The sequence below is a fragment of the Panthera leo genome, chromosome A2 (genome assembly GCF_018350215.1).
Source record: "Panthera leo isolate Ple1 chromosome A2, P.leo_Ple1_pat1.1, whole genome shotgun sequence".
NCBI lineage: Eukaryota > Metazoa > Chordata > Mammalia > Carnivora > Felidae > Panthera > Panthera leo.
The window spans coordinates 57,822,511-57,848,497 of record NC_056680.1 but is presented as its reverse complement, the minus strand read 5'-3'; the positions used below and the strand labels follow the sequence as shown (position 1 = coordinate 57,848,497).

Here is a 25,987-nt window from a genome sequence, read left to right as displayed (position 1 = left end):
GACTAGCTGTGTGACTTCTGGTGACTGACTTTGCCTCGCTGAGACTGCCTCCCCACCTGAAACAGGGTGATACGAATACCCACTCCGGGCCTCGGCCACAGTCAGTTCAGATCGTGTCTGTGCCGCACTCAGCACGGGGCCTGGTGGGCAGCCAGCTTGCGCTAAATCAAGAGTGGCAGTGTGTGGCCCAAGAAAAAGTACTTTTTCATCTGAACAAAAATTTTAATGTGAATTTTTAAAATTGGTAATGTCACACGCAAATCCAGATTTCCAGCTTCTCTTGAAGAGCAGAGAGATGCGGGCACAAGGGGCCAGAGTGTTGGATGTGTTGAGCATGAGGTGCCTGTAGGGGAGGCTGGATTTGTAGGTCTAGAAGTGAAGACAAAGGTCAGGCCAGAGATGTGGGAGTTGGCCCAGAAACGATCCCTGCATCTATGGAATACAGTACACTCACCTCCGGAGAATTAGCAGGTGAAGGTATGACTTGGCATCCCACGCACTGCATTTAGTCTGTGGGAGTTTGAGCTTGGCCAATGCTGAGCTTTCAAAATATTTGAATTAGTGGCCAGCTTTTAAAAACCAGGACATTTCACATGATAGTGCTTGTCCCTGGGTTTCCTCTGAAAGGCAAAAAGCCTGTCAACACGGGGCCACATTTGTGCCTGGCAGTGGTCAGCAGCGTGGTTGGATGAAAGCTGTCCTCTTTGGGTGACGCATGCATCTGCCCATCTGCCAGCCCTACTGCTGAGCCCACCTAAAGAAAAGCTAACCCTCCACATTCATTCTATGAGGCCAGCATTACCGTGCAACTAAAACTAGATAAAGACATTACAAAAAAGAGAACTATAGGCCAATAACTCTGATGAACATAGATGTAAAACTCCTCAACAGAATATTAGCAAACTGAATCCAACAATACATGAAAAAAAAAATCATTCACCACGATCTGGGATTTATTCCTGGGATGTAACGGTGGTTCAATATTCACAAATCAATCAATGTGATACACCACATTAATAAAAGAAAGAATTGAAAACCATATGATGACTTTAATCAATACAGAAAAAGCATTTGACAAAGCACAACATACATTCATGATAAAAACCTTTGACAAATAGGTTTAGAGGGAACATACCTCAACATAATAGAGGCCATACATACATGAAAAACCCACAACTAACATCATACTCCATTATGAAAAACTGAGAGCTTTCCCTCTAAGGTCAGGAAGAAGACAGGGATGTCTACTCTCACCACTTTTATTCAACATAGTACTGGAAGTCCTAGCCACAGCAATGAGACAAGAAAAAGGAATAAAAGCATCGAAATTGGCAAGGAAGAAGTAAAACTTTCACTATTTGCAGATGACATGATACTATGTATAAAAAAAAACCTAAAAACTTTGTCCAAAAACTATTAGAATTTAAGGTCATGAGATACAAAATCAATGCCCAGAAATCCTTTGCTTTTCTATACACTAATAATGAAGCAACAGAAAGAGAACTTAAGAAAGCAATCCCATTTATAATTTTACCCCAAATAATAAAATACCTAGGAACAAACTTAACTATAAAGATGAAAGACCTGTGTCTGAAAAGTATAAAACATTAACAAAAGAAATTGAAGATGACACAGAGAAATGGAAAGATATCCCATGCTCATGGATTGGAAGAACAAATATCATTAAAATGTGTATACTACTCAAAGCAATCTACAGATTTAATGCAATCCCTATCAACATATCAACAGCATTTTTCATGAAACTAGAACAAATAATCCTAAAATTTGCATGGAATCACAAAAGACCCCAAAGAGCCAAAACAATCTTGAAAAAGAGAAAGCTGGAGGCCTCACAATTCCAGATTTCAAGTTACACTACAAAGCTGTAGTAATCAAGACAGTATGGTACTGTCACAACAGTAGACACATATATCAATAGAACAGGATAGAGAGCTCAGAAACAAACCACACAACTAACATCATACTCAGTTATGAAAAGCTGAGAGCTTTCCCTCTAGGGTCAGGAATAAGACAGGGATGCCCACTCTCCCCTCTTTTATTCAAAATAGCTCAGAAACAAACCTACAATTTTATGGTCAATTAATCTTCAAAAAAGAAGGCAAGAATATGCAGTGAGGAACAGACAGGCTCTTCAACAAATGGTGTTGGGAAAGCCAGGCAGCTACATGCAAAAGAATGAAACTGTACCACTTTCTTACATCATATACAAAAGTAAAGTCAAAATGGATTTAAATACCTAAATGTGAGACCTGAAACCATAAAAATCCTTGAAGAGAGCACAAGTAGTAATTTCTCTGACATCAGCCATACCAACATTTTTCCAGATAGGTCTCCCGAGGCAAGGGAAATAAAAGTAAAAATAAACTATTGGGGCTACATCACAATAAAAAGCTTCTGCACAGTGCAGGAAATAATTAACAAAACTAAAAGACAACCTACGGAATGGGAGAAGATATCTGCAAATGACATAACTGATAAAGGGTTAGTAGCCAATATATAAGGAACTTACACAACTCGACAGTCCCCAAAGCAAATAAACTGATTAAAATGGGCAAAAGACATGAACAGACATTTCTCCAAAGAGGACATCCAGGTGGCCAACAGATACATGAGAAGATGCTCAATATCACTCACCATCAGGGAAATGCAAATCAAAATGACAATGAGATATCACCTCATATCTGTCAGAGTGGCTAAAATCAAAAGCACAAAGAAACAGCAAGTGCTGGCAAGGATGTAGAGAAAAAGGAACTTTTGTGCATTATTGGTGGAAATTCAAACCAGGGCAATCACTGTGGAAAACACTATGGAGGCCTGAATGGTTCAGTTAGTTGAGCTTCGGACTCTCGATTTTGGCTCAGGTCATGGTCCCTGGGTCCCATGGTCATGGGATTGAGCCCTGTCTTGGGCTTGTGCTGAGTGCATAGCCTATTAAGATTCTCTCTCTTTCTCTCTCTTCCTCTGCCCACCCCCTCCGCTCTCTCTAAAAATGATTTTTTAAAAAAGTTAAAAATAGATCCTGTAATCATACTACTGGATGTTTACCCGAAGAATACAAAAACACTAATTCAGAAGAATACACTCACCCCTATGTTTATAGCAGCATTATTTACAATAGCCCAGATATGGAAGCAGCCCAAGTATCCATCAACTGATGAATGGATAAAGAAGATGTGATATACACATATGATATACATATATATTACTCAGCCATGAAAAAGAATGAAATCTTGCCATTTGCAATGGCATGGATGGAGCTAGAGAGTATAATGCTAAGTGAAGTAAGTCAGTCAGAAAAAGACAAATACCCATACAATTTCACTCATATGTAGAATTTAAGAAACAAAACAAAAGAGGAAAGGGGAGAAAGAGAGAGAGGCAAACCAAGAAACAGACTCTTAACTACAGAGAAGAAAGTGATGGTTACCAGAGGGAAGAGGGGTCAGGAGATGGGTTAAACAGGTGATGGGGATTAAGGAGGGCACTTGTGAGGAGCACTGGGTGATGTATGAAAGTGTTGAATCACTATATGGTACACTTGACTTGAAACTAATATAATACTGTAGGTTAACTATCTTGGAATTAAAATTCTTAATTTAAAAAAAAATTTTTAATGTTTATTGATTTTTGAGAGAGAGAGAGCGAGCATGAGCAGGGGAGGGGCAGAGAGAGAGGGAGACACAGAATCTGAAGCAGGCTCCAGGTTCTGAGTTGTCAGCATACAGCCCGATGCAGGGCTTGAACCCAAGAACCGCAAGATCATGACGTGAGCCAAAGTCAGATGGTTAACCGACTAAGTCCCCCACCCATGGTTTACATTCTTTATGCCTCTGTAAAAGGAGGATCATTAAGAATCCTATTGAGGAGGGCACCTGTTGGGGTGAGCACTGGGTGTTGTATGGAAACCAATCTGACAATAAATTTCATATTAAAAAAAAGAATCCTATCTAGCTCATGCAACTGCCTGGGATAGGACAGGTTAATTGCTTAGCATGAATGTCTGGCACAGGAGGGCAGGGTGCCACTTAGTGTCACCATTATTAAGTTAAGGGAACATATGCATGTTTGAAAAGTTCTGATGAGGGGCGCCTGGGTGGCTCAGTCAGTTAAGCGTCGGACTTCGGCTCAGGTCACAATCTCGTGATTTGTGAGTTCGAGCCCTGCGTCGGGCTCTGTGCTGACAGCTGGAGCCTGGAGCCTGCTTCAGATTCTGTGTCTCCCTCTCCCTCTGCCCCTCCCCTGCTCATGCTCTGACTCTCTTTGTCTTTCAATAATAAAGAAACATTAAAGAAAAAAAAAAAGTTCCAATGAGAACCAGAGTTAACAGTGAATTATGAGTCTCCTTCCCACTCCTGCACCCTTGTTTCTGTCCCCAGAGGCAAACACCTCTGCAGGTTATTGCGTGGCTTACTGGAAATGCTCTGAGGTCTGAGGAGCGTGGAACATGCCAGAAATACCTGTGAGAGAGAAACTAAGACACCGGGGTATCAGAAGGGAGTCACTGCATTTCTGGTGGCTCCATCGTGCTGGGCTTCTTGAAGAGGTGGGACCAAACTGTTGAGTGGGTGTTAAGGACAGGGCTTGAGAACCATTTCCTCCGGGGAGGGAGGAGGTCTGTTGCTTCAGTGACCCCAGTAAATGGCCTTTTGCATTGTGACTTTGTGCAAGTTTACACTGCCTCTAGGTAGACAGTGTCAGAATGGAGTTAGATTCTGTGACTCAGCTGGTGTCACAGAATTGTTTCATGCGGGGAAAACCCCACCTGTCTGGTGACCAGGAGTGTCAGAAGGGAAGTGTTCTGTGTGAAAGGAGACACTCCTGGAGAGAAGAACTGGGTTTTTCCCTACTCAGGAGGACTACTGGGTTTTTCCAGTACAAAAAGAAAGGAAAAAAGAAACACTTTGTACTATACACAATACCTACAAAAAAAGGACAGAACCAACAAAGTCACGTACCCAATGCTATAACAGAGAGGTCAATAAGTATTCTTAATATTGCTGGGAAAATGTGTGTTGATTCTGTTGCTCTTATTGAAATCGTTGTAAAAATTTCCCCCAAAATCATTTCTGCCTTGGCCTCTTTCCCTACTTTCCCCACAAAATGTTAAGCTCCTTCTACGTAAATTCTTCCTATTTAGGTTTAGAGATTTAGGGCCAGTGATGCCCATGGTTAGGAAAGGCGCCTGGGTGGCTCAGTCATTTAAGCATCTGACTCTTGATTTCATCTCAGTTCATGATGTCACAGTTTGTGGGTTCGAGCCCCACATTGGGCTCTGTGCTGACGGCTCAGAGCCTGGAGCCTACTTTGGATTCTATGTCATCCTCTCTCTGCCCCTCCCCCACTCTCACTCTGTCTCTCTCAAAATTAAACATTAAAAAAAGTTAAAAAAGAAAAAAAGAATCATGCAGGAAAAACAAAACAGGGAATTTTTCATCCTTTTAGTGTGGTTCCCACAGAAGTTGCACTAATCGGACCCAAAATAGGGAGGTAATTGAATAGGTGCCTTGCCAACACTGCCACCAACATCACAGCGACCCCTCGAGAGGGCTCTAACTCGGAATTTGGCAGCTCGAGAAACTGCCCAAGTGGCAGAGCCAGACTCGACCTGACCCGCCCACATCCTGTATTTGGTCCTTTGCTGCAGGCTGCCGTGTGGACCCAGGCTAATGGGGAAAATGCATGCAGGTGTTCAACATGCAGGGTATTAAATAACAGCTTCATGGTAAGAGTCCCTCTTTGCTCTCATCTTTCTGATGATGAGTAACAAGCAGTCTTCATTAGGTTTTCCTGTGTCTGTAACATTCCGTTTGTGCATCTCCCTTTTTAACCACTTGGCTTTGTTATAATTCATTTTATCTATTGGGTTACCTTAAATGTGTGGCAAGTGTTCATTTTCTATTCAAAGAAATGTTTCATGTTTATTTATTTTTGAAACAGAAACAGAACACAAGCGGGGGAGGAGCAAAGAGAGAGGGAGACACAGAATGGGAAGCAGGATCCAGGCTCTGAGCTGTCAGCACAGAGTCCCGTGCGGGGCTCAAACCCAGCAACTATGAGATCATAACCCGAGCCGAAGTTAGATGCTTAACTGACTGAGCCACCCAGGTGCCCCTAACAAAACCTTTTAAAAATAAATGGAGTTTGAGGCGCCTGGGTGGCTCAGTCGGTTAAGCAGCCAAATCTTGATTTTGGCTCAGATCACAATCTCACAGTTGGTGAGTTCAAGCCTCCAGCTGGGTTCTATGCTGACAGCGTGGAGCCTGCTTGGGATTCTCTCTCTTCCTCTCTCTCTCTCTCTCTCTCTCTCTCTCTCTGCCCCTTCCCCATTCACACTCTGTCTCCCCCAACATACATAAACTTAAAACAAAAATAAAAATAAATGAAGTTTAAAACATGGGTTGATTTAAAGAAAGATATTAAGTAAATTACAGAGCACGTGGGACAAAGATAATGCAAAGTCAGAATGTCAGTGGTAGCCACAACTGAGATTGGGGACTCAGGGTGAAATGCTGGTAGGAGAGCAGGGTGTGGGCCTGGCCCCTCCCACTCTCCATCTCTGTCTCTAACCTGCATTTCTGGGTTCCAGCTCCTTCCACACCAGTCTGCCACTGCACTTCTGGTCCTCAGCTTTCTGTGGGTCAGGATAGGATTGGCCCAGATGGTCTCCAGGGGTCTTTTCCAGCTCTCAGAAACATTCTGCGGATGGCTATTTTTGCTATGTATTTAAGCACCAGCACCAGCCCTACTGGGAAAGGCCATTAAGCACAATCAGACCTACCAAGATGAAAATACTGGTTCCCACCCACCCACCACCTTCTTTAAATGCATTTGGCAAGTCCAGAAAGCCAGCAATTAGTAATCTGGCCCAATCACTATAACGAGATCCGCACTCAGCGGTAAAGGAGAAATTCCTGCACTGACTAATCTGGTTAATGGACCAGTTAAAAGTTATACATGCTGAAAAATATTCCTTTGGGGTCATTAGAAGCGCAAATAAAATGGACCCCTGCTAGCGTGTAACAGCGGCAGGTCACATGTGTGTATTTTCCTACTTTGTTTTTCGCAAAATAAAAAAATAAAAAAATAAAAAAAAATCCTGACTTCTTTTGAAATAGATGCGACTGACCTAATGCTAAGTTTTAGTCTTTGAAGGCAAATGAGGTAGTGGTTATGATTAGGCAGGGAAAGTCCAGGGATGGGTTGAGTAGCTCTGCAGAAACTGTTACATATGTATAGATATATCCAGATAATCTAGGCAGGTCAGGGCAGGGAAGGAGCACACGGCACAGTTTTTCTACACAATAGCACTTTTTCTCCTGGGCTGTTTTTAATTGGCTGGTTTTGGTCAAACAGGCCTCTTGGCATGCCTGTTAAAGGCACAGACCTCAGGGTCTGACTCAGGTCTTGGACTTACAACCTGTGTGACCTTGGGCAAGTTACTTGGCCTGGCTGTGCTTCCATTTCCTTCTCAGTAAAAATGGACGTAATAATAGAAGCTGCCTCACAGAATTGTGAGGATGAAATAAATGAACACATTAAAGTACTTAGGCCAGTGCTCGGCAGGGGTGCCTGGGTGGCTCAGTCAGTCAAGCAGCTAAGCTAAGCGCAGACTCTTGATGATCTCACAGTTTGTGGAATAGAGCCCCATGCTGGGCTCTGTGCAGAGCCTGCTTGGGATTCTCTCTCTCCCTCTTTCTGTCTCTCTCTCTCTGCCCCTCCCACGTGTGGTGTCTCAAAGTAAATAAACATTAAAAAAAAAAGAACAATGCTTGGCATATAGTAAATGCTTAATGTATGAGCTATATTAGTAGTAAGAGCAGTAGAATACAGCCTCAACTCTCCAAGTTGCCTTTGTAAATACCATACACTGAGAATCTGCCTTCCGAAATCATGTTACCTTCTACAATATTAAATCTGCATTTCAGTGTACGTCAAGCAAAATTGGCAAGCCTTGGGTAGGATTTTACTGCTGGAAGATGTCCTAGATAGCATGGCATCAAAGCCATCATTTTCTAGGTAAAGCAGCCAAGACCAGAGAGGTAAGGGGTCTCGCCCAAGGTTGTCCAGCATGTTGGTGACCAGATCTGAATTAGAAAAAGAGTCCCGGGCCCCACCTTTTGCATCTCCTGGAACTATTTACATCATGTCCTTTCATTCCTAACAGGTTCTTAGTGTTCCCACTATGAAAAGCAGCCGGAAACCAGGAATACCTTGGGGTCTCTCACCCACACCCTGCCACACACCTGTGTCAGATTTCTCGCTCATTTGTTTGTTTGTTGCCCAGCAGGCATTATTTACTACTTTCTACCAACAGCTATATTTCCTTTAAAGGAAGCCTCCACCACTATTGTGAATTCTTGGGGCAACTGTCATTCGAGGCGCCCCCATCACTCTTGCCAACCAGGGCCCACGGAAGCCACGGCACTGTCCCTGACTAGATCTTGAGCAGAGTGATGTCAGACGGGAGGCCCAGGAAGAGCTCACTCATTCTCAGGCTTTCTGGGCAAGGCAAGGTAATTGGGTATACCTGCTGCACGTCCTGGTCCTCATTTGTTGTTTCCAAGCCTGGTCTTCTAGTCTCTAGTGTGTTCTATGAGCAGCCCAACAGACCTCTGATAAAGTCCCCTTGGCCTTGCATCGGCCAGATTTGATTTCTGTTGCTTGCCATCAAAGAACCTTGGCAGATACAACTTGACTTGTTGACTTAGCCTTTCAGAGCCCCTGGGAACTGGCAAGTGGAAGGAATGTTGGAGACATGGGGAGCGGGAAGTGCGGGGTATGCTGTTGAGGTGTCTGGGGAGAAGGAAAAGAGCTGAAGAAACTGAGAACTGAGGAGTCTCTTCAGATCAGCATGGAGAAGGCCCAGCGGCTGGAAGACTGGGAAACAGGAATTCTGTCAAACGGAGAAGTTGGCCTATTGAAGTCCCCAAGAGTGGGGTGGGTGAGTGGTATGGTGTAGCTGACAGCGGGGAAACAGGAAAACAGAAAATGGAGAGAGGGAAACTTCCCAGGACTCCTTCCTCCCTTAGGGAACAGCCACAGCAAAACAACAGGGAGCACTTAAAAGTGAATCAAAAAATGGTTTTAAGGACAGCCTTGACAGTGGAAGTCAGTGTTCACTTGTTCTTTCTTTCCTTCATTTAACTCAGATTTCCTAAGCAGCTGCTACATGCCAGACACCGCACTGGATGCTGGGGTACGGAGCTAGAGCCGCCGCCATCTTGCCCCTCAGGTGACTTGCAGTCTAATGAGCAAGAGGGACAAGAAAGCTACAATCGCAGCTGAGGAGGTAAGCACCCCGAGGGAGGTGTGTGTGCGGACGGACCACAAAGGATCAACCAATGGCTCACACACATGTGATGGCAACGTTCATCTTCAACAGCCAGAGGAGGATGTGTGAAGAGTCCAGGACAGTTCCAAGCGTGTGACCTGTCTTCTCTCAAACATGGGCTCTTGTCCTATTCCAGGCTTTGGCACGGAGGAAAGGAATATGAGTAGGCCAACTTGGGCTTTGCTCTGGTTCCCGAAGTCCCGATGGTTTAACAACCAGGCCCCCTAGAGACGTGCACAGGAACCCCTTAGTTCCCTACTACTGGAGGATGGTCCGCGGACCAGCAGCACTGACGTGCCCTAGGAGCCTGTTAGAAATAGGGAATTCCAGACCCACAAACCACAGTCTGCATTTTAACAAGATTCCTAGGTGGTTCATAAGCATGTTCACTTCTGAGAAGGGTTAGTCTAGTCAAACCCTTAGGTGAAACACTGAGATGTTCATTTAAGGATAGGTTATTTAGAAGGACTCGGGTCAGGAACTGAGCCATGTCAGCCAGAAATAGGGTGCAACCAGTGTCCTTGTGACTAGTGGGGACAATGGCAGAGGGGTGAGGGAGGGCAGGAAGACTCTGTCAAAGCACGTCCCTGTGGGTTGAATATATCAGAGAGTCATTCGATTAAGATGCAGAAAGCCAGTTCCACCTAAATTTCAGGTCAGCAGTGATTTTCAGGATTAGTACATCCCATGCAATATTTGACACATAGTTACACTAAAAAGCTATTTGTTGTTTCTTCTAAATTCAAGTGTAACTAAGCATCCTGTGCTTTTATTTACCAAATCTGGCAACCCTAGTCTACCAGTGTTAGCTCTCAACACCTACAGGGGCTTCAAACTATTAAAACAAAGGGATTGAGAGGACCCAAAAGGACAGAATGAGTGACTAAAATTTAGAGATGTGTATATAATTAATTATAATATTTTCAACCCAGATATGAATGTAGTTGAATCACTAGCTTCTTTTCATAAAAGAGTAGGAGCCAGAGATGGGAGAGGGGTTAGTAAATGGTATTGGCAAAATAATGCTGGATCTCTACCTACCGTCACATAGACTATAGACCCAAAAGTGAGATAGACTTTAAAAAGGAATAGAAGAAAATGGAGGAGAATATCTTTGCTACCCAGGTGAAGGAAAGGATGCTTTCAATTACATTTTAAAAACACAAAGTATAAATGGATTTGGTTACATCAAAATTCAGGATTTTCTTCCAGCAAGGGAATCCTAGGACAAATAGGGGAAAACAAAGAAAAGGCGAAAATATTTGCCAAGACAAATTAGGGATTCATTTATAAAAGTTACATGGAACTCTTGCAAGTCAACAAGAAAAACCGAACTGCCCTCATTTTTAATAAATGGGCAAAGAATAGGAACGGAATTTCTAGAAACAGAATCTCAAAAAGCTAACAAGCACATCGAAGAGATGCTCCAAATCATCAGTCGTCCGAGAATTGCACAGTTTGATAACATCAGCACTTCATTAGCCTGGCATCAAGTAAAAGCCGAGCCATGGGACGTGGTGGCAGGGACAGGATGGAGCTGGGGGAAAGCTTCTGCCTGGCTGGGTGGGAGTGGACAGCCACTCTCAGGGAACCCCCCCATGGCCAGCCTCTCACGTTCCAGTTCTCACAGAGGTCCAGAGGCGGAAGCACAATCCTTTGTGAAGGGCTGTCCAGGTATGTGGAGTGGCCACTGCTGGGGCCACGGACACACCTCGGAAAGTCACGCAGAGTTCCAAGCAATGGTCAGACACACCCAAAGTGATAGGATGGATCTTACACGGAGCACTTGGGGAACAAAGTGAACAACAACGAAATCTAGAACACACTTCTGCTGATATGTGTTTGAAAACATAGACACCCCACAGAAAACATATTTTAAAAACATGAACTATAAATGGAAAAGAAGGGCTATATTTGCTTGGAAGGAGAACTGGGAGATACAGAGAATGACAAGTGAAAAATAGTACTAAAAAGTAATAACTAAATGGCAAACAATAAAATAATAAGTGAAGAAGAAAAATGTACATAACATAAAAGAAGAAAGAACCAACCGTGATAAAGTAGTGTGAAACAAGGGGATGATTGGCTCAGGTCCATGCACCTCAAGTTCAAAACTAAACACGTAAATCTATAAACAAGTAACGACAAGTGTCTACAGTCACTGTCCTCGTCCCCTTTGGGGCTCGCTCTGAGGTTCTCACTTCTCCCCAGGAGTTGGAGTGCCGGCCTCCTGGGCCTGGTGTTCGGCTCTGCTCAGCCTCGAGGTCTGCTCCCCTAGGCTGCTGCACCTTTTTCGGATGTGTGTCTCTGCAGTTTGAGAGTTCATGCCCTGCTTCCTCTGGTCCGAGGCTCTGGTCCTTCCCTTGGTCTCAGGGGGGAAATGCATTCGCACCCAGGGTGGTGCTTGGCCCAGCCCCACTCTGACTCGTGACCTGAGCCGCTCACATTCTGGGTCTTAATCAATGGGTTTTGAACGGAGAAACAGAGTGCCACCAAAGCTCTCCTCCTTCCCTGACATCCTCCGCAACCTTGGGTGGGGGAGGGAGTCTCGGCATCTCTATTGGAAAATGTTCCTTAGATATTTAAATTTTTTTTAATGTTTATTCATTTTTTGAGAGAGAGAGAGAAAGAGAGAGAGAGAAACAGAGTATGAGTGGGGGGGGGGGGGGAGGGGCAGAGAGAGAGGGAGACACAGAAACCAAAGCAGGCTCCAGTCTCTGAGCTACGATGCGGGGCTCGAAACCACGAACCCATGAGATCATGATCTGAAGCTGAAGTCAGACGTTCAACCGACCGAGCCACCCAGGTGCCCCCCAAAATATTCCTTAGGTGGCTCTCAGGAACCTTGCAGGTTGCAAACTACTGATGTTAAAAAAAAAATCCATTAGATAGCAGGAAATAAAATTAGCACATAGAAATCAATAGCCTTTAAATACATATACATATGTATCTATATTTATATACATAAAATAATCAGAGGATATTAAGGAAGAGAAAAGTCCCTTTACAATAACAATGAAGAGGGTAAAATATTTAGGAATATACTTAAAAAATATGCAAAACTCGTATCACCTTTGAAAGACAGGGCAAAATGTGAACAAGTGAAAAGACATTCCTTGTTCCTGGATAGGATGACAGCACCATACAGATGCCAGTTTTCCTTAAATTAATTTATGAAGTTTAAACACTCCCAACAAAAATAGCAACCAGCTTCTTTGTGGAGTTAGACAATAGATACTAAAGCTCTTCATTTAAAAAATGCAAGACTAGCATTGAATGTCTGAGAGGCAAGAATGTCTTACCAGATGTTAAAGCATACCTTTTTAGATTGTGTGGTACTGGCACATAAAAAGACCAGCAGGCCAGTGGGAAAGAACAGAAAATCCAAAAATAGACCCAGCCACATAGAGGAATCTGGCATCTGATAAAGGTGCCAAAAAAGCCCTCTCAAATCACTGGGGCTTTTTAGCAAACAGCCCTGGACAACTTAGTTAGCTGTTTGGGAAAAGGTAACACAGTTCACACCTTACTCAAGAGCAAATTCCAAAGGGATCAGGGATCCAGACATGAAAAAAGGAAACCACACAGCTATGGGAAAACCACTGGTATTAAGGGCTTCTCAGGTCCCTCCCGATTGTCACCTGCTGGGATTTCAACTCCCCAGCAAATTAACTTAGGGCAGAGTGTTCCCCTAAGAACAAATACATCCTATGGCTTTCAAGCCACCTCCAACTCATCTACCTGCACAGCTGGGACAACGCCGTGATGTACGCAATGTATTCAAGCCATATTTGTGGTGAAGATTGCCAGCACTCGTGGGCACACTACTAGACTACGCTTCCCACACACCCTTGTAGCTTCAGGATCTCCTGGCCGATGAAATGTGGAGGTAAATGATCCCCACCATGGCCAGGTCTGCCCCATAAAACCTCTCTCCCTTTCCCTGTCTGCCCGCTAGGTAAAAAGTGAAGGATACTAAAAGATGGTGTGAAGCCATGCAATGGAAAAAGCCTAGGCTCCTAAATTACTGCGTGGAGAGGAGAAACCCCCACCGCCAATAACTTGCATTGAGCCGTAGAGCAAAGGAGAAGTAATAACCTATTGCCTGAGGCCCCTGAGATTTGGGTTTTGTCTGTTACAGCAGCTGGCGTTACTTGCTGTGACTAATATAATATTTGAACTGTTGCTATCCCAGCAGGGAACCCTTCTGGCCCTTCAAAAGCTCTTAGATCTTTCCTGCCTCAGTATATATGTGTGATATGTGTCAACACAAGAATCACACAAATTTGAAGCTGAATTCAGATAGAGGTATACCAACCAGCATCGAGGCTACTGTCCATCTGTACTCAGGAAACACCAGAAGAGACAGAAGACCTGGGCATGTGACAAAGGGGAACAAAATGCTGGAAGAGACAAAATCCTTTAAATTCTAGCACCCAAAGCACAAAAAGACCAATTTCAAAGAGGTTGGAAATAACATGTGGTTCTACCTCTAAGTTAATACTCTTATGTTCGTTCAGAAATCGAGCCAGGGGCACCCTGGTGGCTCAGTGGGTTGAGCATCTGACTCTTGATTTCAGCTCAGGTCATGATCTCATGATTTGTGAGACTGAGCTCCCCGCTGGGCTCTATGCTGACAGGGAGGAGCCTGCTTGGGAGTCTCTCTCCGCCCCTTCCCCACCCACGCTCGTGCTCTCTCTCTCTCTCTCTCTCTCAGAATAAATTTAAAAATATTTACATTTTTTCTAAGAAATAAATTAAACCAGAACTATAGGGAGCATGGGCACCGTCCCCTAAATGGAACTGCAATGAGGTAGCACAGTGCCATGGAAAAATAGACGGTGGCCTCGATAGGAAGGGGGCCACCAGGCGCGTGAAGCTACCACAGGCAGTAGTAACACTTAGCATGTTTTCTTGAGGGGTTACAAACACTGTTTTCATGTAGCCAGCAGCCCCACACCTGCTGTAATAGGAACCCTAGATGTCCTCACATGGGGTAGGGGGAGCGTGACCCCTAATGTCTTAAATTGCCTTCTGAGAGTGATGAGCATAATAACTTCGCTGCCTCCCTGAGGATGGGTCAGAACTTGCTCTACAGCGGGAAGTGGAGGTGGCCATCCCACACTGACCTCCCCAACCCAGAAGTCCAGAGGGAGAGCTAGAGCTTAAGGGGCTGATGCGGAAGGGCCCTGCAGGTGAAGGGGGTACTGAAGGGGGAGCAGAGGATTGAAGGGGTCACTGAAATGCATCTGCAACATACTGGGGAAATCTCCAGAAAGAAACAGAGGGGCTGCTCAGACTGTCTTAGGCACGCATGCTCCCGCCCACAAGTGCCTGCTGCCCTCACTGGATGCACAACCTGGGGCCGGCGTCTAGAGGTTCCTGCCCTTGGAGAGTACTGCAAATGCCAGAGGTGTTCAGAGTGTGGGGACTTGAGCTGATGGATGGCACGAAGATGAGCTGGTTAAGTCAGGCTTCCTCGGCAAGGGAAAGGACAAAACCTTCCAAATATCTGACCCCAGAAAAAAGCTGATAATGCATTTAAAACTCCCTTTCTAAGCATGACTATGATATGTGCGAATGAAGCTATTCAAAGGACGTGCTAGTGACTTGTGACACCTTGCAGGGAGAAAATGCCTGTAAATGGGTGTGTGTTGGCATGCTCTGCCCTCCAAACTGCAGACACACTGTGTGTGTGTGTCCAGAGCATGTGACAGTAGCTGTAATATAGGAACTGCCAAGGACACTGAAAGAGGATACAGGCCAACCACTATATTTAGAGTGTTAAGATCCTAAGACAGCATCAGAGAGAGGCTTTTAGACTTTTACCCTTCAACATGGGCCAAAAAAAAAAAAAACCCAGAACATCTAGGAAACATGAGCATAGATTCATGTCCCCTAAAGACAAGACACGGGCATGGTAGGCCAAACTCCTTGCCTGGCGTGCGAGGTTCCAGGGGTTAGGCCTCAGCCCCAGTGGCTCTGAACTGATCTCCATGATTATCACCTGCCATCTTACTGGGGCTTGAACACTCCACGTGGGGTCCTAAGATCCTTTGCTCTTGCGAGGCCCTCCACCTAGGGAGTTCTTTCTCCAGCCCTGGCACGGCTCACTCCTTCACTCTCTCCAATCTCTGCTCAAGCATCAGCTCCATAGATAGGAGCCTGGACAGATGGTCCCCTTATCCTCTATTGCCTGTGCTTTTTGTTTTTCTTCCAAATACCTTTACTGCTAAGAATACTTCATTATATATCACAATACTCAATAATAAAACTACATTATTTATAAATATACTTATTATATATTACATCTTTATTATCTAGAATGGTACCTTTCAATATGGTAGCCATCAACGGCATGTGGCTATGGAGCACTTGAAACCTGGCTCGTCTGAACTGAAGAGGGTTATAAGGGTGAAATATACACTGGAATTCAAAGACTTAGCCTAAGAAAAGAATACAAAGTATGTCATTAATATAATTTTATATCAATTATATTACTGATGACACGAACCCAATATATTGGGTTAACCACCATTTATTATTGAAATTAACTTCATTTACTCCTTTTCATTTTGCCAGTGCGTCTACTGGAAAATTTCAAATTCCACATGTGGCGTGCATTTGTGATTTTTATTCTGTTTCCATTGGGTGGTGGTGATTTAGGATGAACGTTCCATGAGAATAGGAACTTTGTCTATCTTGTCCTGGCATCTAGGAGAGCACTTGGCACATGGTACAGGCTCAGTATCCATTTGTTGAATGGAACTATGTGTTCATTGAAAACTTAGTGATCCACGGTTTCTCCCTCTGCCCTCAATCTCCCTCTGTCTGCCCCTCCCACCCCTCTGCAGTTCCTTGCCCTCCGGTATCGTTGTCACATAAGAAATTGACAGCCTTCCTTGTCTGCTCACTTAAGCCCCTGTCCTGAGTTAGCTCCTTCTTGGTTAGCTCAAAAACATGTCTTAAAAACACTAGCTTCTGAAAATCGGCTCCATTCTTTCCCAAAATCCTTCTTGCATTTTGAGTGGCTCACTTTACGGACAAATTAGTTTATCAAATTAAACTGACAGAACACCTGGGAGAAAGGAAATGAGAACACGAACAAGCAGGCATTCACACGGGAGACAGCACAATGGGCAGCAGGCCTGGGCGTCAGAAAGGCGCCACGTGCTGATGAATCAGGGACAGGTAAGGAGTGGAGAGTGAGGGGCAAGTGTAGACCACGAGCTTCTCCTTCCCAGACCCGTACAGACAGGCCCCACTCAAAGCGGCTGGCTAATGCGGCAAATATGTCTACAACCCACCCAGCCATTGCACAGATTTACTGAGCACCTCCCATGTGCCAGGTGCTGAGGATACAGCCAGAATGAAACAGACAGGATGCCTCTCTTACTGGAGCTTATGTTCTGTCTGGAGGAGACCGAAAATGAGCAAAGAAGACCACAAATTAATATATGCCTTCTATATATTTAGTATTGCATGCTCAGAGAAGAGAATCCATGCTCCCAATTAATTTTTAAAATCCACAGCTCGGGGGATAAAATTGGGCAAGTGGAATTTTTTCAGAGAATAATTTTAGGATTTTTACAAATGAAGGATATTTAAGATAAATCTCGGCAAGAATAGAACCCAGGCTAGGTATAAGAACACATAGGCCACCATCTAATGAGGTATTCAGGGGGCACCTGGGCATTCAGTTAGTTAAGCATCCGACTTCGCTCAGGTTGTGATCTCACGGCTCGTGAGTTTGAGCCCCAGGTCGGGCTCTGTGCTGACAGCTCGGGACCTGGAGCCTGCTTCACGTTCTGTGTCTCCCTCTCTCTGCCCCTCCCCTGCTCACACTCTGTCTCTCTCTGTCTCAAAAATAAACATTAAAGAAAAAACATTTTTTTTAAATAAAGAGGCATTCAGAATGGGTGGAGATTCAGTCCCAGCAGAGTGCCGCAAACGTGGGACAGCTTCTAGACCTGCCACACACACTGCATGTTGAAACCTACAAAATGCTAACAACGTATTTCTAGAGAGGAGAAAATTAATTTTAATACCAGTATTAGCATTCGTACAAAAGTAGTGCCAAATGCACCTGCAGAGTTGCTAGCCTTGGTAGGATATTTGGCACGGAATAAAAGAAAGGCAAAACATGATACCCACTGGAACAGAACACGCTAGCCTGAAAAGCCCTTGAACTCCACAGCGTTCCAGGGCAGGAAAACATGCCAGTGTCTTTGTTAGCTCTGAGCACGCCTGAGCACTTTCTGGAAACTGCTAGTACTGCAACCCAGATCGCCTGCTCTGAACTGAAAAGAGACAGAAACAAACAGAGCCCCGGCACTGATTGAAGTAACATGGTGCAGTCACCGCCATGCCAGGGCGAGGAGCCCATTTACAGGACTGCAGCTAAGGAGACCCGACAAATCTATGATGCAAATTTTCAGGCAATGTATAATCTGTCCCCTGGTTTATAAATTACATAATAGTAAATGTATGCTCATTGAGTTCCTGTGGGAGGAATGGGTGTGCTATTCACAAGAGGTGTCATGTAAAGAAGGAAACACTTTTGTAAAGAATGAGGCTTCGTATGCATATACGTGTAATTATATCATCTGCGTTCATTCAGCCGCTCACCAACGATCTATTAGTACCTTTTACAAATGCAGCGTTGGGGATACAAAAATGAATAAAATATGGCCCCCGACTTTAAGAAAACTACAGCCTAGCTGGAGAGATCGACATGTGAACAAATAATTATGGCGCCATAGAGCAAGTGCCAATAACAATTTGGGCACTTTCTTATGGGCTCAAAGAAGAGAAAAGAATGAATCCTGCCTGGCAAGGGCTGGGAGTCAGGGAAGGCTCCCTCCGCTCTGTGGAGTATCAGAGGGTGAGTAGGAGTTTACCAGGCAGAAGAGGGGAGGGGAGGGCATTTGGGCAGAGCAGAGGCAGCATATACAAAACTCGCAAGAAAAACCACACACATATTGAAATGCAGGGTGTCCTCAGAGAGCTGTGGTGTGAAAGGGGGGAGGGAAGCCAGGTAGGATGAAGTCGAAGAGTGTGGCCTCAGCTGTTACTTTGGAAATAGGTTCGGCTGTCCTAAAAAAAAAAAGTCACCTGATAAAAGTGTCTTTAAAAATGAAGTTGTTGGGGCTCCCGGGTGGCTCAGTCACTTGAGCATCTGACCATCCGACTCCTGATTTTGGCTCGGGTCGTGATCCCAGGTCAGGTTGTGATCGAGCACAGAGCCTGCTTGGGATTCTCTCTCTCCCCCCTGCTCCTCTCCCCTGCTCATGCACGCTTTCTCTGTCTCAAATTAAAAAATAAATTTAAAAATTTTATTAAAAACATGAAGCTGTTTGTTTCTTTCTCACCTAATAGTATGGCCATGGGCAGAGTAGGCTGGCAGGAAGGCATCTCAGTGTGAGAGTCCCCAGCTCCCTCCATCTTGGTGCCACTCTACCGGGGCTGGGCCCTTTTCCACAAGATTCAACATGCTCACCCCTGTGCCTCAGTACTCTACTCTTGCCACCTCTGCACTTGATCTTTGCCCCAGCTGCAGTCCCTGGGCATTTTCCATTCACCCCTATGTGGTTCCAGTGCACTCTCCATTCATCCCTACATGGTCCTGCGTGTTCTCCATTCACCCCTGCCACATCTGCATTCAGAATGCATTCTATACTCCCCCCCACCACTTTTAGATATTCACATCCCGTGTTCTATCTGGAAGGAGCATGCAGAGCACAAGGCTCTTCCCTCTAAGAGTACAACTTGGAAATTGCACCTAGGGCTCACTTACGTGGCATACTGACAGGGTAGGAATCTAGCTGCAAGGAAGCCTGGGAAATGTAGTTCTTCTGGGCAGCCATGTGGCAGCCATCTGCCAAGTCAAAAGTGCGAGGTCCTACTTCCTTGAGAAAGAAGGGGAGAGTGTCAGCAGCCTCTGCCTTCATATGCTACACTGGGATCTCTGGAATACTTTTGGGAAAACCTGATGTAACATGCTTGCATTTTCTGCTCAATTTATTCTGACATGCTGACCTGATAGTGATTTTTTGATTTCTCAAAAGTAGAATTGTCAGGCTGTGAGAGGTTATTCAATGCCAGCAAGGAGTAAATGAGTGCTGTCCTATTTACACGTGCTTCATAAGCACAAATTCCGGCGCTGTTTTAAAGGACACTTGCTAACATCTCTGGCCTGCAGAAGTTTTATCCACCGCCCATGTGTATAGAAGCAAGTCATGAGCATTTCCACCCCCCCCCCCCCCCCAGAGTAAGGAGACAGGAACAGACTTCTAGGCAGGGAAGGGCAGGGAAATAAGGCAGTGGTCAACTTTACAACACCCTTGGGTCTGAATCCCAGTGTATCTCTTGGGGTGCACTTGGAACAAATCACTTATGTTTATGTTTCTGGGCCTCAACTGTCTCGTCTATAAAATGGGAATAATGATGAACTGGCTGGCGAAATTCGATGAGATGCTAATGTGACCCAAAGAGGGAAGCACAACAAAATGTTCACTTTCCTTCTAACTCAGCAAATTAACTGTCAGGTACCATGTGCACAGCACTTGGTTGGAAACTACACCCCATGAAAGGATTTTAAAACCCAGTTTCCCATATAACACTGTATGTTAATAATTTGAATAAAATAAATTAAGTAAATTTTTTGAAAATTTAAACATCAGGGGTGCCTGGGTGGCTCAGTTGGTTGAGCATCCAGCTCTTGATTTTGACTCAAGTCATGATCTCGCAGTTTGTGAGGTCAAGCCCCATGTCAGACTCTGAGCAGACAGAGCCTGCTTGGGATTCTCTCTCTCCTTCTCTCCCTGCCCCTCCCCCCACTCATGTTCACGCGTGTGCGCGCTCTCTCTCTCGCCCAAAATAAATAAATAAACTTAATTAAAAATTATTTAAAAAAAAGAAAATTAAAAAAATAAACCCAGTTTCTTGTAAAGAGATAAGGACACCTTTGCAATGATACCTTAGCCAAGCAGTCAATCCTAACATGAGTAATAAAGGTACCAAGTGCACTAGGAACGGAATGTCACTTTACAGGTTTCCTTCAAAAACCATACGACCTGGGGGCGCCTGGGTGGCGCAGTCGGTTAAGCGTCCGACTTCAGCCAGGTCACGATCTCGCGGTCCGTGAGTTCGAGCCCCGCGTCAGGCTCTGGGCTGATGGCTCGGAGCCTGGAGCCTGTTTCCGATTTTGTGTCTCCCTCTCTCTCTGCCCCTCCCCCGTTCATGCTCTGTCTCTCTCTGTCCCAAAAATAAATAAAAAACAAAAACAAAAAAAACAAAAAAACATACGACCTGAATTTAAGCATAAAGAAATATAAAACAAATGCAAATCAAGGGACATTCTGGAAAGATTTGGACTGGACTCAACAATGTCGATGTCATGAGATACACATGCACATGAATGTGCACATAAGCACATACGTGAGCACATAAAGGAAACGGAACTACTCTAGCTTAAAGCACATGAAGAAATATAACAAATCAATGCAAATACTTGATTAAATCTTTGATCAAAAAAAAAAAAACCCCACTGTGAAAGACAATTGTTAGGACAATTGGGGAAATTCAAATACAGTCTATATACTAAATGATAGTACAGACCAATGTTAAACTCATCAGCTGAGATCATTGTGTGGGGATTATGTAAGAGAATGTCCTTTTTCTTAGTAACTATATGCTGATGTTTTTAAAGGTGAAATATCACGATGCCTGAAATTTAGTTTCCAATGATTTTTAAAATTTTTTTTTAACGTTTCTTTCTTTTTGAGACAGAGAGAGACAGAGCATGAACAGGGGAGGGGCAGAGAGAGAGGGAGACACAGAATCTGAAACAGGCTCCAGGCTCTGAGCTGTCAGCACAGAGCCCGACGTGGGGCTCGAACTCACAGACCGCGAGATCGTGACCTGAGCCGAAGTCGGCCGCTTAACCGACTGAGCCACCCAGGCGCCCCATCCAATGATTTTTTAAAATTTTGTGATGTTTATTCGTTTTTGAGAGAGAGAGAGTGAGCAGGGGAGGGGCACAGAGAGAGGGAGACACAGAATCCGAGGCAGGCTCCAGGCTCTGAGCTGTCAGCACAGGGCCCGACGCGGGGCCCGAATTCATAGACGGTGAGATCATGACCTAAGCCGAAGTCAGATGCTCAACCAACTGAGCCACCCAGGCGCCCAGCTTTCCAATGACTTTTAAATGTGTATATGTGTATGTAAGTGTAATGAGGAAAGAGAGAAGGCCAGGGAGGAAGGGAAAACACTAAAACAAAATGTTGCAGTTGGTAAATTGTTGATACAGAGCATATACTTTTTCATCGTATTAGTCTTTTAACTTTGGGGGTGGATTTGAAATTTGTCACAGTGAAAGCTGGAGGAGAAAAATAAGATGTAATGAAGGGAAAGAATTTGAGTTACATACAAGAGGGTCTGAGACGATGTATTCAAGGAGGCAATGTATTCAAGAGACCTTCTGCATCCTACCGACCTGTTGCTTCTTCCAATGACAATGTAGAAAATAAATGAAAGTACTTACATTAAAAAAAGAAAAGGATGTCCTAGTTCATTTTGGCTGCTATAGCTCCTCACCATAGATGAGGTGACTTCTAAACGACAGAAATTTGTTTCTCATGGTTCTGCAGGCCGGAAGTCCGAGTTCGGTGTCCCAGCCTGATCAGGTTCTGGTGAGAACTCTCTTCCTGGTTGCAGATGACTGACTTCTCATCGGGTCCTCACATGGCTGAAAGGGGGCTAGAAAGCTCTCTGGGGTCTCTTTCCTAAGGGCGCTAATTCCATTCATGAGGACTCCACCCTCATCACCTGGTTACCTCCTGAAGGCCCTGCCTCCTAATGCCATCCCATGGTGGGTAGGTTTCAGTAAGACTTTTGGGGACACGAACAAGGGGGCTCTGCTCACAGTGGATTTGGCACTGTCAGTGGGTAGCGGTCAACGCAGAGCGGAAGAGACCCATCAGCTTCACCCCCACTCTGGGACATGGTCAGGTTTGTTCCTGACAACAACATGCACAGTGAGGTTCACAAGCTGAGGCAGAAAAAGTAAGAGGGAAACTGTCTTGTAAAATACCTTCACACAAACATGAACTTCTACAAGTGACATCAACAGCCACGACCACAGCAGCCATGACAAGCTGAGCCAGCGACAGACTCCTTATGAATGAGTCAGGAATTCGGCTGCAGGATGGGAGGGGAACCAAGGAGGAAAGCCTCTCAAGGGGATTGGAAATCCCTCCCTCAGTTTCTCCACACATTTGTACAAATCGTTTACTCATGCAGCTGGGTGACGGGTAACCTGCAGCCCAACTTCACTAGAAGAGGGTTTTCCATCTCAGTGTTGAACTGCAGGCACAGTTGACACGGAACCACTTGACCTAGCAGGCAGTGAACATCGCCGAAATCATCAGAAGAGGACTCGGGGCGCCTGGGTGGCTCAGTCGGTTAAGTATCTGACTTTGGCTCGGGTCATGATCTCAAAGTCCGTGAGTTCAAGCCCCGCATCGGGCTCTGTGCTGACAGCTTGGAGCCTGAAACCTGCTTTGTATTCTCTGTCTCCCTCTCTCTCTCTCTGTCCCACCTACCCCCCCCCCCAACCCCACTTGTTCTGTCTCTCTTTCTCTCTCTCTCTCTCTCTCAATTAAATCAAAACATTAAAAAAAAAAAAAGACGACAACTCAATTACATATATCCATATACAGAGAATACAGGTGAAAGCTCTGAGCAGTATCTAGCATACGGTAGGTGGTCAACAAATTTTACTTTAAAAATAATTTAAGGACCTTCTAGAATGTGATGTATATGCTAAGGGCAGCACAGTGGGAACAGTTTGCCTAGTCCATTCAGAGAACTTCTGGGTCCCAACACAGGCGGGAAGTCTGGAGTCATTTACACTTGCTTTGGACTCCTATCTCCAGTGTATACACGGTATGGATATCACATGTTCCACTTTGAGATAGCAGATTAAAAAAAAAAAAACAAACAGTGATTTTGCAGAGGAGAAAAGGGAACTTGAGTTCCTGCAGTTCTGCTATTCTTTTACATGATGACTTGGAATTTTTAATTTCTGTTTAAAATTTAAAACACTGAAATAGAGTGTGAGAGTTCACTGCATATTCCCCCTTTTAAATTAATCCAATTAAAAATGTTAATCCATTGCTTTTTCCTTGTTCGTGTTTGTGTGCTGACATGATTCTATGTGTGAAGTTCAATAAAAGAAAATTTTCACTGTGGCATTTCTCTTCTAGATAGTCTTCTTCATGATTATTATTTCACGATTGCTATTGAAAAGAATATTGTTGTGTAAGGAAAGAGCTGTTAAAAGAAGTATTTTCCTGAGGTGCCCAATAAATCACAGCAGGTGGAGACAGCAGATTGAACACAGGTGTCTATTTTGTTCTCTTCCAAAACCCCTTTTTTTTTTTTTTTTTTTTTTAATTTTTTTTTTTCAACGTTTTTTATTTATTTTTGGGACAGAGAGAGACAGAGCATGAACGGGGGAGGGGCAGAGAGAGAGGGAGACACAGAATGAGAAACAGGCTCCAGGCTCCGAGCCATCAGCCCAGAGCCCGACGCGGGGCTCGAACGCACAGACCGCGAGATCGTGACCTGGCTGAAGTCGGACGCTTAACCGACTGCGCCACCCAGGCGCCCCCCAAAACCCCTTTTAGATGCCAAGAAGAAGGTCACTTTAAAAAGTCAGAACTTGTAGGGAGAGGAGGCAGGAGAGAGACAATTGTGACCCAGCTTTGGGAGCTGGAACCCAGAGGGAGGACAGGTGAATGGCACACTCAGCAGCCCAGGAAGACAAAGTGTTCGGCTAGAAGTGGAGAAACCAGAGGAACATCTGCAGAATCCCGGGATGCCCAGGAACGAGGGGCACTGGACACCTTTGGAGGCAGGGGTGACAATGATGGTGATGAGGGGGATTTCGGGAGAAGCCACCCGCTGAGACCCCGCCCCACTCCACATTATTGCCTTTCTCCCAACCTAGCAGAGGATGAGAAACGTTCTGGGAGGGGAGAGTATAAAAGGGAGTCTTCTGCACTGGGAAACACGAGGCACAGTCGAAGGCAATGTTGTCATACCAATAAAACCAAAAAGATTATGTGTATATTTGATGCTGAAATCCCCAGTTGTTCTCCTGGCTCTGTTTCCAGAAATCTTCACCTTGAGGCAGGAGACCAGAGGATCTTTCTGGATGGAATCTGCAGAATGACACTGGGACATCCCCAACCAAGCGACCTAGCCACAGCACCCTGCAGTGAGGCGCCAAGTTGACAGGCCCCACCTAGGCCCCTGGTTTCCAATAATTGTTTTAGTGCCCCATTCCTGACTGTGAAGAGGCATCAGGGCACAGCAGAGGGAAAGCTCTAACGTGCAAGAGGATACCCAGGTGCAGGTAGACATGGGCCAAGATGGAGACAAACAGAGAATGAAAATCTGGAGAAAACAGAGATTTTTGCAAAGAGAAGAATGTTTAAAACAAAAAGATTATTAATAGCCTCAGAAAGATCAAAGAAGATAATGCAACCATGAAACGGACAAGATACCATAAAAATTAACATTCATGGGGCACCTGGGTGGCTCAGTTAAGCGTCTGACTCTTGATTTTGGCTCAGGTCATATTATCAGGGTCGTGAGATCAAGACACTCATTGGGCTCCACACTGACCCTGGAGCCTGCTTGAGATTCTCTCTCTCCCTCTGCCCCTCCTCCACTAGCAGGGTGTGTGTGTGTGTGTGTGTGTGTGTGTGTGTGTGTGTGTGAGAGAGAGAGAGAGAGACAGAGACAGAGACACACACACAGAGACAGAGACAGAAACAGAGACAGAGACAGAGAGACATGCTCAGGTTCGAATTCTCTCTCTCACACACACAAAATTAACATTCAGAGAACAAAAAGGAAATCCCAGAAATTAGAGTCATGATGGCCGAAATGAAAAGCTCAACAGAAAGTTTAGAAGATAAAAGGACACAAAGTAAACAAAAGACAAAGAGCTGGAAAGTAAAGCAGAAAAGCTGAGAAAATTAAAAGACTGGTCTGTGAGGTCCAGTATTCAAATGGCAGGCATTTCGGAAAAAAAGATAATCAAACAGAGGGTGAGTGGGGACCAGTGGGGGAAGAGTCTAGCTGCGCCCCCCACCCAGAAGATGAGTTGCCACATCATAGAGATCCACCAAATGTGCACTGAGGCACACCATCCTGAACCCTCAGGATGCTGGAGGCAGAAGAGATCCTACAAGTTTCCAGAGACAGAGAAAGCCTGAGGGGAAAAGATCAAGAATCAGACTGTCAACCACCTATAATCAGACTATCTGTCAGACTTTCATTGAATGGCATTTGTATTCATTTCCCGCTGCTGCTATAAAAAATAACCACAAATTTAGTGGCTTACGATGACATAAACTTAGTTCTGGAGGCCAAGAATCCCAAACAGGTCTCACTGGTCTGAAGTCATGGGGCAGGCTGGGGTGTGTTTCTTCTGAAGACTCTGGGGGAAGAATCAGTTTCTTTGCCTTTTCTAGCTTTTAGAGGTCACCTGTATTCTTTGGCTCATGGTCCCTCTGTCTTCCAGACGAGTAGCATCTTCAAGCCCCTCCCTCTCTGCCTGCC

At 44.8% G+C, this 25,987-nt stretch overlaps 1 protein-coding gene across 4 annotated transcripts in view; it reads right to left on the bottom strand.

The window, feature by feature from the left end:
• The window catches only part of MGLL (monoglyceride lipase), a 245,416-nt gene that overhangs the window by 121,396 nt on the left and 98,033 nt on the right, over nt 1–25,987 (bottom strand). Inside the window, exons 2-3 of one of the 4 annotated variants that reach the window (XM_042912500.1) lie at nt 19,149–19,260; nt 15,685–15,798 (exon numbers count right to left, since the gene is read on the bottom strand). The exons of 2 other annotated variants lie outside the window; for them this stretch is intronic. In XM_042912500.1, the coding sequence (XP_042768434.1) occupies nt 15,685–15,712 (28 nt within the window). In that variant the 5' untranslated portion in view covers nt 15,713–15,798; nt 19,149–19,260. The remainder of the gene's footprint in view (nt 1–15,684; nt 15,799–19,148; nt 19,261–25,987) is intronic. One more of the 4 variants, XM_042912492.1, reaches the window with a different exon arrangement.